The sequence below is a fragment of the Apodemus sylvaticus genome, chromosome 9 (genome assembly GCF_947179515.1).
Source record: "Apodemus sylvaticus chromosome 9, mApoSyl1.1, whole genome shotgun sequence".
NCBI classification, from domain to species: Eukaryota; Metazoa; Chordata; class Mammalia; order Rodentia; family Muridae; genus Apodemus; species Apodemus sylvaticus.
The window spans coordinates 16,573,872-16,587,131 of record NC_067480.1 but is presented as its reverse complement, the minus strand read 5'-3'; the positions used below and the strand labels follow the sequence as shown (position 1 = coordinate 16,587,131).

Sequence of the window (13,260 nt, the reverse complement as noted above, 5' to 3'; positions counted from 1 at the left end):
TGTGTATGTATAGCAAGTTTATTAAAGAGGTATCTCTCTTAAAGCTGTCATCAGATTTTATTGATACCTTTGTGAAAACAACCAGTTAACTTTAATTTGTAGATTTATTCTGGGGTCTATGCAGCTCCATTTGTCTGTGTGTTTGTTTTAATACAAGCATTTTGTTGATGTTATTGATCTTTCTGTGTTCCCTTTATCTTCATAGGTTGTATGTATGCAGAAATTTATGTACCTGAGGCTTTTAAATTCAAATTCAAGAATAGTGGTTTGTTGAAGCCTCATATGGTTCTTGTATTTCTATGGAGTCAATTTTGATGTTTTCATTTTCACATCTGATTTAATTTATTTAGTCTTCTCTCTCTTTTCTCAGTTAATCTAGATAAAACAAGTTTGGCAATGATATTTATCCTTTAAAAAACTGACAATTTTCTTGCTCTACACACATGAATATTATCACTGCTCTATTTATTGATTTTTTTTCTGATTCGGAGAGTGGTTTGTATTTCACCTTTCCTCCCCACCCCCTCTCTCTCCCTGCTGTAGCCCCTGACTATAAACTTCCCCCAGGATTGCTTTGGCTGTTTTTCATCATTTTCTAGCAAGCTGTGTTTTCATTTCCATTTCTTTCAAGACACTTCCCGTTTTCCAACGCAATTTCTTCACAGACCCTTGTTTAGAAAAGACCCTTGTTTTCAATCTTTTGGTTTTGTTAAAATAAATGTGTCTATTATTGTTTTATTCTCTTCATTTAATGTAATAGCATAAGCACTCTATACCCAAGGCTGTTATTAATAAGTAAAGACCTAGTAATCTATAAATTTGTGTTTTCTTTTAAAGATATTTGACTGTGTGTTTGTGTGTGTGTGTGTGTGTGTGTGTGTGTGTGTGTGTGTGTGTGTGTATGTGTGCCTGTGCATACATACACATGAGGAGACCAGAAAAGAGTATTAGACTATCTGGAGCTGGAATTATATATAGGCAGTTATGAGCTGCCTGAAATTGAGACTGGGAACTGAGCACAGGTCTTTTGGAAGCCACCAAGCTGAACAGCAAGAGAGAAAATATATAAAAATCACACAGAAAGGGCAGGAGGGATGGCTCAGCAGTTACACTTTTTCCTTCCGTTTAGGTTTGTGGCTCAGTGGTTCTCTCTGCATAGCTGAGGCTTGGTTCAGTCTTCTTGCTCTCTTCTGTATCTATTCTACTGTTAAGTTTCACACTTTAAAACTTTAAAAAACATTCTCTCATTCATTACCTAACTTGACTCCAGTTTCCTCTTCCTCTACTCCTGCCAGACCCCTGAAACTCACTGTCTACCCTAGATCCACTCTTTTCTGTTTCCATTCAGAAAAGAGCAGGTCTTCCAGGGATATTAACCAAACATGGTATAACAAGTTACAATAATATTAGGCACAAGCCCTCACATAAGGCTGGATGAGGAAACCCAGTAAGAGGAAAAGGGTCCCAAAGGCAGGAGAGAGATTCAGAGACACCTTCATTTTCCATTGTTCCGGTGTTTCACAAGGACACCAACCATAGCATATATGCAAGGACCCAGCTCAGACCCTTGCAGGCTCCATAATTGCTGCTTCAGTGTCTGTGAGCCCCTGTGAGTCCTGATTATCTGATTTTGTGGGCCATATTCTCATGGTGTCTTCAACACCTGTGGCTCCTATAATCCTTTGGGATGCTTGTTCTCCCATCACAGTGGAAAAGGATGAATTGTCTCAGGTTTCCTGATATCTACTAGCTTGCTTGTTTGCTTGCATGCTTATTGCTATAGAATCCAAATGAATTTCTATCAAGTGAGATTATCGAGCTGTAGAGACACCACACTGCAGAAAGCCTGGCGATACGGATGGTTGGTTCTCAGTTCTTTACTTACACATTTATTTTTCCATGTTTCTTTTACAAATACTCAGTATTTATTCAACATTTTGTTCAACATTGTTTAGTCATATTCACCTCTCTCTTATTTATTTTCTCCCTCGTCCCCTTCCTCTTCTTTCCTTCTCTGTGACACAGAGAAGATGGAATCCAGGCTTGGAACTTCCGCAGCGTCAGTCAACTGGTCTGTAGGGACGTTGGCTCGCTGCACTGGAAATAACGTTCCGTGTAGAGCTTCCAGCGCAGTGACGACATTACTCACCTGGGACCAGGGAGTACCCGGGTGCCTCACAACACACCTGCAGTATCCTCGGAGCTGCTTTGGATAAGCCATGGCACGGGACAAGAGAAAAACAAAAGATGAAGTGAAGCAGTCTAAGGTGGTAGAGAGGAATGAACCCCAGAACACTGTGGAATCCAGGAAAATAGAAACGCACATGATAACACTTCCAACTGCTGTGAAGAAGGCTGCAGACATCCCAGATAAAAAAAGCACAGATCCAAAATACAGTGGTCCCTCAGAGGGGCCATTTGGTTTTGGGCCTCTCGTTTTTCCTTGTTTACAGCGTTTCAACAACGTTAAGTTCTTCCTGATTATGTGCTGTTTAGTGACCCTGCCTCATGGTAAGTTGGAGAAGCCGGGTTCCTCAGGCAAAAGGATTTATTTCTGTAGACATGAGTCTGACACACAGAGGGAAGGAGAGGGTGGACAAGTTCTGACTCCTTTTCCAAACCTGAATGAAAACCACTTAACCCAATGCTCTGCCTTTGCCTTCAGTCTTTGGCTCCCTCCTTGGCGGGGTGCACTCCATACTGTGGGCTTCAGCTTCAGAACTGATGGGAAGGTGGTGTTGGGTTAGTGCCTGTTACTTAACGAGCAACTTAAGTTCTGACTGAATGCTTGGGTGATTAAGATATAACTGGAAACAGCATCGCCATCACGATTTCTGCTCACAAGTTTGAAACACTCAACAAACCAGGTTTCTGCCTGCAGTTTGTGTCTTCATTTTTGAATTGAGGGGTGATGAGACTTCAAGTGGTTCAGATCACAGGAAGAAACATGACAGTGCTCTTATCCATATGTTGTGCTCTCCTTCCGCTTCCTTCTCCTCTTCCTTCTTCTATTATTTTAGTTATATATTTTTACTCATAATTTTTGTAATAACTTGTAAACTACGTTTGCCCTTTGGCTTCCTGCTGGCACTCACGCTTAGCTATTGCCAGTGAGAGGCTGGGGCAGTAGGTACCAGTAGAAATCCTATCAGCAACAGTCATGAATATTTCAGCAGCACTGTGCTCCTGTGTCTGGCCCTGGGACAGTAGACCAGCGGGGATCAGTCGGTTCTCAGAGCTTTAGGAAGAGCAGTATGGACTCCTGGATCCCTGCAATCTTAGGAGTGTTTGACGTAATTGGGCAACAGCTGCAATGGTTGCTTCAGCAATGACATGTGACCCTGTTACTTTGCAGACACACTGTGAGTTTTAATATGAAACCATTTTCTGTTTTTACTCCAAGAAATGGAATTTTTTCAGCTATTTTATCATATCATTTTTCCCCTTGTATGATTGTTTTTTTTTTACATGTTGGATGGTGATTATACACAGATAATGCTACATTTATTTATTTATTGTTCTTTAGAATGATTTATTTGAATGTCTAACATTGTTTTTTATATATAAAGATCGAAAATGTTCAGAAATGTTTACTTTCAAGTACAAAATCTTAGATCTGGAACAAGGTTGTACTTTGAAAACCAAGCTGGGTTTCAAATGTCTTTATAATTTCATTTTAAAAAATAGGTAAACATCCATTATATTATTTATTAATTCTTCAAAATCAGAACATGATACATCTAATATAGTGCTTAGATAATTTGAACATAATTTATAAGAGACTACTAATAGACGTAAAATAGCTTCCATACTCATGCAAATTATTTCATAAAAGTCAATAAATTTTATTTATAGGTTTTAATCTTTGATAGTATTATGAAATAAATTTATACACTATAAATAAAATTTTTCTTTAAATTATTGTAATGGTGATCTGTTTTGTCTTTTAAATAGTACTATATTGACTTATGTCTTTCTTTTGTCTTTTCTAGGTATGATATTTGCTCTTGTTGACCTGAGTTTAAAAGTATATGTGTCTCAACTTTCCCCGTCAGTTTCAGAGGCATTCCTAATGGATGTTACTGATTATGGTAGCTCTTTCTTGGTATCAATACTTGTAGCACACTTTGGAGGTCGAGGGAACAGAGCAAGATGGATGGCAGCTGCGAGCATTGTAACAGGGATTGCTGCAATTGTTTTTGGTGCACCTTACTTTTATTATGAAATTATAAGACTTGGCGCAGTAGTGGAAGGTGAGATTGTTTTTTCTACTATATTTTCATATAATATCAAAATTGAGACTAGTTTATGATGTATATCTGTGAGTTCTTTCATCTGTGTGTGTACATGTAACCATTATTAATAATACCTAAAGTGCTCTGATTTTGCTCTTGGAAAAATATGAGTCTAGGAAGTATCATTGTAGGATAATTTATAAGCTTATTTCTTTTGTACAATTTTAATGATGTTGCAAATCTCTAGAGAACTATGGTAAGTCATTTTATTTTGTACTAGATACTTGAATTATTGTTTCTTTTATTCATAGCACAGACCCATAAAAGTTCAAATACAGGAACAAACCTACAGAGAATGTAGGATGACTAGAAAAGTAATCTTTTACAAAAGCAATATACTAATCTTTGACTACCATTTGAATCTATCCAGATGGTGGCTTTATGACATTGTTCAGTGTTCATTCCATAATTTTCCCGTTTTCTAGTAAATAAGATCCACTTGAAATGTACTTGGAGTATGTTTCCATTACTACTACTGTCTCAGATCATTACTTATCGTGTACAGGCTTTTACTGGCATGCTAAGCTAGGTTTTAACAAGAAATGAAGAATAAGGCCTCTGATGTCATCGGCTTACACACACACACACACACACACACACACACACATACACACACACACACACAGTGCTCGGGGAGATTCTCCATTTTTCTACACATCTTCCATTATTACTATGTCTCCTAGTTTTCTTTCCTGTTTTTTTTTTTTCCTTTTTGTGATTTCATGATTAGATACTAGGTTCATCTTTTTTTTTTCTTTCTTTTATTGGATATATTTTTTATTTACATTTCAAATGATTTCCCATTTTCTGGCCCCCCACTCCCCAAAAGTCCCATAAGGCCACTTTCCTCCCCCTGATCTCCCATCCACCCCTTCCCACTTCCCTGTTCTGGCTTTGCCCTATACTGGTACACTGAGTCTTTACAGAACCAGGCCACTCCTCCGTTCTTCTTGTACATCATTTGATGGTGGATTATGTCTTGGGTATTCCAATTTTCTAGGCTAATGTCCACTTATCAGTGAGTGCATACCATGATTGATCTTTTGAGACTGGGTTACCTCCACTTAGTATGATGTTCTCCAGCTCCATCCATTTGTCTAAGAATTTCATGAATTCATTGTTTCTAATGGCTGAATAGTACTCCATTGTGTATATATACCACATTTTTGCATCCATTCTTCCGCTGAGGGATACCTGGGTTCTTTCCAGCTTCTGGCTATTATAAATAGGGCTGCTATGAACATAGTGGAGCACGTATGCTTATTACCTGCAGGGGAATCCTCTGGGTATATGTCCAGGAGTGGTATAGCAGGGTCTTCCGAAAGTGACTTACCAAATTTTCTGAGGAACCGCCAGACTGAGACAGCAGGTGTTGGCGAGGATGTGAAGAAAGAGGAACACTTCTCCACTGTTGGTAGGGTTGCAAATAGGTTCATCTTTAATTATGTGTTCTCTGACCATCTTTGGTATAGTCCACTGCTTTCTGTTTTCGATTTGTTGTCTGCTCTATGCTTGCACACTTATCTACAATGACGACAAGTTCACGCTCTACACTCCTGTAGAATATATGTGACTCAACAGACATGGACATCATACACATCATATAGTACAATATCTTGAACAATTCAACACAAATTTTCTCCCCAATTTTTACCTTTATTTTCTAGAACTATAAGGTGACCGTCTACACATCTATCTTAGCATAGGTTTTTGATAATAGCCACCAGCAGTTTGTACTTACTCAGAATGAAGGCTACACTCTTTTCTATCATTAAGACTAGTGGATAGTGGGTTCATTTCTGGATCTTCAATTCTGTTCCATTGATCCTCCTGCCTGTCACTGTACCAATACCATGCAGTTTTTAACATTATTGCTCTGTAGTATTGCTTGAGGTCAGGGATACTGATTCCCCCAGACTTTCTTTTGTTGCTGAGAATAGTTTTAGCTATCCTGGGTTTTTTGTTGTTCCAGATGAATTTGATAATTGCTCTTTCTAACTCTGTGAAGAATTGAGTTGGGATTTTGATGGGTATTGCATTGACTCTGTATATTGCTTTTGGCAAAATGGCCATTTTAACTATATTGATTCTACCGATCCATGAGCATGGGAGGTTTTCCCATTTTTTGAGGTCTTCTTCCATTTCCTTCTTCAGATTCTTGAAGTTCTTGTCATACAGATCTTTCACATGTTTGGTAAGAGTCACCTCAAGATACTTTATACTGTTTGTGACTATTGTGAAGGGGGTCATTTCCCTAATTTCTTTCCCAGCCTGCTTATCCTTTGAGTATAGGAAGGCCACTGATTTGCTTGAGTTGATTTTATCTAGACACTTTGCTAAAGTTGTTTATCAGCTGTAGGAGCTCTCTAGTGGAGTTTTTTGGGTCACTTAGGTAGACTATCATGTCGTCTGCAAATAATGATAGTTTGACTTCTTCCTTTCCGATTTGTATCCCTTTGACCTCCTTATGTTGTTGAATTGCCCGAGCTAGTACCTCAAGTACAATATTGAAAAGATAAGGAGAAAGGGGGCAATCTTGTCTGGTCCCTGATTTCAGTGGGATTGCTTCAAGTTTCTCTCCATTTAGTTTGATGCTGGCTACCGGTTTGCTGTATATTGCTTTTACTATGTTTAGGTATGGGCCTTGGATTCTTGTTCTCTCCAAGACTTTAAGCATGAAAGGATGCTGAATTTTGTCAAATGCTTTTTCAGCATCCAATGAAATGATCATGTGGTTTTGTTCTTTGAGCTATTGCCACTTGATCCTCGACAAAGAGGCTGAAAACATCCAATGGAAAAAAGATAGCCTTTTCAACAAATCGTGCTGGTTCAACTGGAGGTCAGCATGCAGAAGAATGTGAATTGATCCATCCTTGTCTCCTTGTACTAAGCCCAAATCCAAATGGATCAAGGACCTCCACATAAAGCCAGACACTCTGAAGCTAATAGAAAAGAAACTGGGGAAGACCCTTGAGGACATCGGTACAGGGAGAAAGTTTATGAACAGAACACCAATAGCATATGCTCTAAGATCAAGAATTGACAAATGGGACCTCATAAAATTACAAAGTTTCTGTAAGGCAAAGGACACCATCAAGAAGACAAATTGACAACCAACAAATGGGGAAAAGATCTTCACCAATCCTACATCAGATAGAGGGCTAATATCCAATATATATAAAGAACTCAAGAAGTTAGACTCCAGAAAACCAAACAACCCTATTAAAAAATGGGGTACAGAGTTAAACAAAGAATTCTCACCTGAAGAACTTCGGATGGCGGAGAAGCATCTTAAAAAATGCTCAACTTCATTAGTCATTAGGGAAATGCAAATCAAAACAACCGTGAGATTTCACCTTACACCAGTCAAAATGGCTAAGATTAAAAATTCAGGAGACAGCAGGTGTTGGAGAGGGTGTGGAGAAAGAGGAACACTCCTCCACTGCTGGTGGGGTTGCAAATTGGTACAACCACTCTGGAAATCAGTCTGGCGGTTCCTCTGAAAACTGGGCACCTCACTTCCAGAAGATCCTGCTATACCACTCCTGGGCATATACCCAGAGGATTCCCCACCATGTAATAAGGATATATGCTCTACTATGTTCATAGCAGCCCTGTTTATAATTGCCAGATGCTGGAAAGAACCCAGGTATCCCTCAACAGAAGAGTGGATGCAAAAAATGTGGTATATCTATACAATGGAGTACTATTCAGTCATTAGAAACAATGAATTCATGAAATTCTTAGGCAAATGGATGGAGCTAGAGAACATCATACTAAGTGAGGTAACCCAGACTCAAAAGGTGAATCATGGTATGCACTCACTAATAAGTGGATATTAACCTAGAAAACTGGAATACCCAAAACATAATCCACACATCAAATGAGGTACAAGAAGAAAGGAGGAGTGGCCCCTTGTTCTGGAAAGACTCAGTGAAGCAGTATTCGGCAAAACCAGAACAGGGAAGTGGGAAGGGGTGGGTGGGAGGACAGGGGAAGTGAAAGGGGCTTATGGGACTTTCGGGGAGTTGGGGGCTAGAAAAGGGGAAATCATTTGAAATGTAAATAAAAAATTATATCGAATAAAAAAAAAAGACTAGTGGATAGTGAAAACGATCTTTCCCTAATTCTTCTAGTTGCTACTTCCCTTCATTTGCATATTGATTTCTTTCTGCCAATATGCCATACCAAAATCTTTCAAATCTCCTCTAGTGAGTGCCCTCAGCTATTTTATCTCATTTTCCTTTTATCTTCTGATTGTAAACCTTGGGAGTAAGTCATGTACCTGCCCCTTTTTCTAAGCCAGGGGCTGCTGAATCCTGTGATAAATCAACTCCTGTGAATTGGAAGTGCTAGTTTCTTCAGAAATGGATCTATTCATGTGAAAGTCATTTAGTCCACAATATATTGTAATCTTTGAAAAAACATTAGTTTTTTTTATTTTATTCGATATATTTTTTATTTACATTTCAAATGATTTCCCCTTTTCTGGTTCCCCACTCCACGAAAGTCACATAAGCCCCCTTCCCTCCCTCTGTTCTCCCACCCATCCCTTCCCACTTCCCTGTTCTGGTTTTGTCTTATACTGATACACTGGATCTTTCCAGAACCAGGGGCCACTGCTCCGTTCTTCTTGTACCTCATTTGATGTGTGGATTATGTTTTCCATATTCCAGTTTTCCAAGCTAATATCCACTTATTAGTGACTGCATACCATGATTGATCTTTTGAGACTGGGTTACCTCACTTAGAATGATGTTCTCCCGCTCCATTTTTTGTTTGTTTTGTTTTGTTTTGTTTTGTTTTGTTTGTTTCTTGGTGTTTTCTTTGTTTGGGTAAGGTTGTGGTTTTGTTTTGTTGTTTACTAAACTCCTACATTGTCCCATACTGGATGGAAAATATCAGCATGTAGAAAAATTGCCTTACTTTATTAACATTGAAGCTGTACATTAGCCTACACTTGTGTATCAGTATCCAATTCTTCCCTGCAGTGAAAATGAAGGAGCTGTCCCTTAGTGATCATTCTGTATGCTCCTACTCATCATTCCTTCTATTTGTCACCCCCTTCTACTGCTGTCTACAAGATTCCCTTCTCTCTGTTCTAATGATTAAACGTAATAAAATTATCTCATTCCATATTTTAAATTTTGACTATCTCATATTTGTTTTTCAATTTTGCATAATGACGCTTCCTCCTTCTCTTTTCCAACCCCTCCTATGTTTTGTCTTCATAAACCATAACATATTATTCCCTCCCTACAATCCTGTATATTTCCACAGTTTGTCACTCTTGAGTTAATGTCTTCTTTGTATTTATAATGGCTACATTGTAATTGAGGGAGGGGTGTTATACCATAAAAATTATATATGTTGAGTGTTTTGCATACATGTATTCATGCACAGCATGTGCATGCTGATGCCTAGTTGTCAGATTACCTTGAAATGGAGATGCAGACAGATTTGAGCTGCCATTTAGCTGCTGGAAACAGAATGCTGGTTCTCTGGGAGAATACCCAGATCTCTGAATTGCTGAGGACCACTCCAGCTCCAAGTTCTTCTCATTCTTATTACCACCTGTTGAAATCTTGTTTTCATACAAGAGTGTATGAAAGACAACTTATTGATTTTCTATATATTTCTTTCATCAATTTCAACATGACTTTTAACTAAGATGGTAGAAAAATTTTATCAAGTCATTAACATAACTCATTCTATTTCCTATAATTAAACCTTATATGTTTTTAAATTAGACATTTAATCTGAATTTGTAGTATTGAACACACTCCACCACTTGATAGTTTCTCTTTTAGAGATTTCTATGTATACTTCTTAGATGTTAAGTCACTTATCAGTCGTTTTTAATTTTCTTAATGGAGAATTATTATTTTGTTAATAATAAAAAAGATTAGCCAATGGAAATCTGAGAAATATGATCCTTAAGAATAGGTAGTCTAGTAAGCTCATGATTCTATAACAAGAAAGAAAGAAATGGACTCAGGAGATGTTTTATGACTGTCATAACTCTGAAGGAATTTCTTGAGTCTATTCATCATCAAGTCAAATTGGCTTTTGAATGACACAAGCTTTTCTTCTTATTTTTAATTTATTTTTATTAGATATATATTTTTATTACATTTCAAATGATTTCCCCTTTCCTGGATCCCCACCCCCTCGAAAATCCTATTGACAGTGTCCTTTGCCTTACAGAAACTTTGTAATTTTATGAGGTCCCAATGTCAATTACAGATCTTAGAGCATAAGCTATTGGTGTTCTGTTCAGGAACTTGCCTCCTGTGCCCATGTGCTCAAGGTTGTTCCCCAGTTTCTTCTCTATTAGTTTCAGAGTGTCTGGTTGAGGTCATGGCTACTGATTCCCCCAGTAGGTACTTTACTGTTGAGAATAGTTTTAGCTGTCCTGGGTTTTTTGTTATTGCAGATGAACTTGAGAACTGCTCTTTCTAGCTCTATGAAGAATTGAGATGGGATTTTGATGGGGATTGCATTGAATATGTATACTGCTTTTGGCAAGATGGCCATTTTTACTATATTAATCCTGCCGATCCATGAGAGTGGAAGATTTTTCCATCTTCTGAGGTCTTATTTTCTTTCTTCGGAGACCCGAAGTTTCAGTCATACAGATCTTTCACTTGTTTTATTAGAGTCACACCAAATACTTTATATCATTTGTGGCTATTGTAAAGGGTGTCATTTCACTAATTTCTTTCTCAGCCTGTTTATCCTTTGAGTATAAGAAGGCTACTGATTTGCTTGAGTTAATTTTATATCTGGCCACTTTGCTAAAGTTGTTTATCAGCTGTAGATGTTCTTGGTGCAATTTTTTGGGTTGCTTAGTTATACTAGCATATCGTCTGCAAATAGTGATAATCTGACTTCTTCCTTTATCCATTTGACCTTCTTTTGTTGTCTAATTGCTCTAGCTAGAACTTCAAGTACTATACTGAATAAATATGGAGAGAGTGGGCACCCTTTTCTATTCCCTAATTTTCGTGGGATTGCTTCAAGTTTCTCTCCATTGAGTTTGATGTTGGCTACTGGTTTGCTATATATTGCTTTTACTATGTTTAGGTATAGGCCTTGAATTCCAGTTCTTTCCAAGAACTTTAACACGAAAGGATGCTGAATTTTGTCAATTGCTTTTTCAGTATTGAATGAAATAACTGTGTGGTGTTTTTTCTTTGAGTTTGTTTATGTAGTGGATTACATTGATGGAGTTCCATACATTAAACCATCTCTGCTTCCCTGGGATAAAGCCTACTTGATCATGGTGAATTATCATTTTGATGTGTTCTTGGATTTGGTTGGCAAGAATTTTATTGAGTATTTTTGCATCAATGTTCATAAGGGAAATTGATCTGAAGTTCTCTTTCTTTTTTGGACCTTTGTGTGGTTTTGGTATCAGCAAAATTGTGGCTTCATAGAACAAGTTGGGTAGTGTTCCTTCTGTTTCTATTTTGTGGAATAGTTTGAAGAATATTGGTGTTAGGTCTTCTTTGAAGGTCTAATAGAATTCTGCACAAAGTCATCTGGTCCTGTGGGTTTGGTTTTGGGTTTTTTTTTTTTTTTTTTTTTTTTTTTTTTTTTTTTTTGGTTTGGAGACTGTCAGTGACAATTTCTATTTCTTTAGGGGTTATGGGGCCATTTAGATGGTCTATCTGAACCTGATAGAACTTTGGCAATTTGTATCTGTCTGGGAAATTGTCCATTTCATTCATATTTTCTAGTTGTGTTGAGTATAGGCTTTTGTAGTAGGATCTGATGATGTTTTGAATTTCCTCAGTTTCTGTTGTTTTTTCTCCTTTTTCATTTCTGGTTTTGTTAATTTGGATACTGTCTCTGGGCCCTCTTGTTAGTCTGGCTAAAGGTTTATCTATCTTGTTGATTTTCTCAAAAAAACCAATTCCTGGTTTTGCTGATTCTTTGTATAGTTCTTCTTCTTTCTACTTAGTTGATTTCAGCCCTGAGTTTGAGGATTTCCTGCCTTCCACTCCTCTTGAGTATATTAACTTCTTTCTGTTCTAAAGCTTTCAGGTGTGCCATTAAGCTGCTAGTGTATGCTCTCTCCAGCTTCTTTTTGGAGGCACTCAGAGCTATGAGTTTTCCTCTTAGCACTGCTATCATTGTGTGTCATAAATTTGGGTATGTTGTGCCTTCATTTTCACTAAATTCTAAAAGGTCTTTGATTTCTTTCCTTATTTCTTCCTTAACCAAGGTATCATTGAGTAGAGCATTATTCATCTTCCATGTGTATGTGGGCTTTCTGTTATTTTTGTTGCTATTGAAGACTACCCTTATTTCATAGTGATCTTAAAGGAGGCATGGGATTAGTTTTATATTCTTACATCTGTTGAGGACGGTTTTGTGACCAATTATATGGTCAATTTTGGAGAAGGTACCATGAGGTGCTGAACAGAAGGTATATTCTTTTGATTTAGGATGAAATGTTTTATAGATATCTATTAAATCAATTTGGTCCAAAACATGTTAGTTTCACTGTGTTTCTGTTTAGTTTGTATTTCCCTGATCTGTTCATTGAGGGGAGTGGGGCGTTGAAGTCACCCACAATTATTGTGTGGGGTGCGATATGTGTTTTATGTTTTAGTAAAGTTTCTTTTACAAATGAGGGTGCCCTTGTATTTGGAGCATAGATGTTCAGAATTGAGAGTTGTTTTTGGTAGTTTTTTTCTTTACTAGTATAAAGTGTCCTTCTGTGTCTTGTTTGAGGACTTTTGGTTGAAAGTCTTTTTTATTGGATATTAGAATGGCTACTCCAGCTTGTTTCCATGGACCATTTGCTTACAAAACTGTTTTCAAGCCTTTTAGTCTGAGGTAATGTTTTTCTTTGTCACTGAGATGTGTTTCCTGTATGCAGAAAAATGCTGGGTCCTGTTTATGTATCCAGTCTGTAAGTTTATGTCTTTTTATTGGGGAACTGAGTCCATTGATG

General features: G+C 37.6%; 1 protein-coding gene across 1 annotated transcript in view; it reads left to right on the top strand.

Moving 5' to 3' along the window:
* The first annotated feature begins 2,219 nt into the window (after positions 1 to 2,219).
* The window catches only part of LOC127692777 (solute carrier organic anion transporter family member 6C1-like), a 111,904-nt gene continuing 100,863 nt past the window's right edge, over positions 2,220 to 13,260 (top strand). The window contains exons 1-2 of the mRNA XM_052193374.1: positions 2,220 to 2,511; positions 3,993 to 4,253. Of these exons, the coding sequence (XP_052049334.1) occupies positions 2,220 to 2,511; positions 3,993 to 4,253 (553 nt within the window). The remainder of the gene's footprint in view (positions 2,512 to 3,992; positions 4,254 to 13,260) is intronic.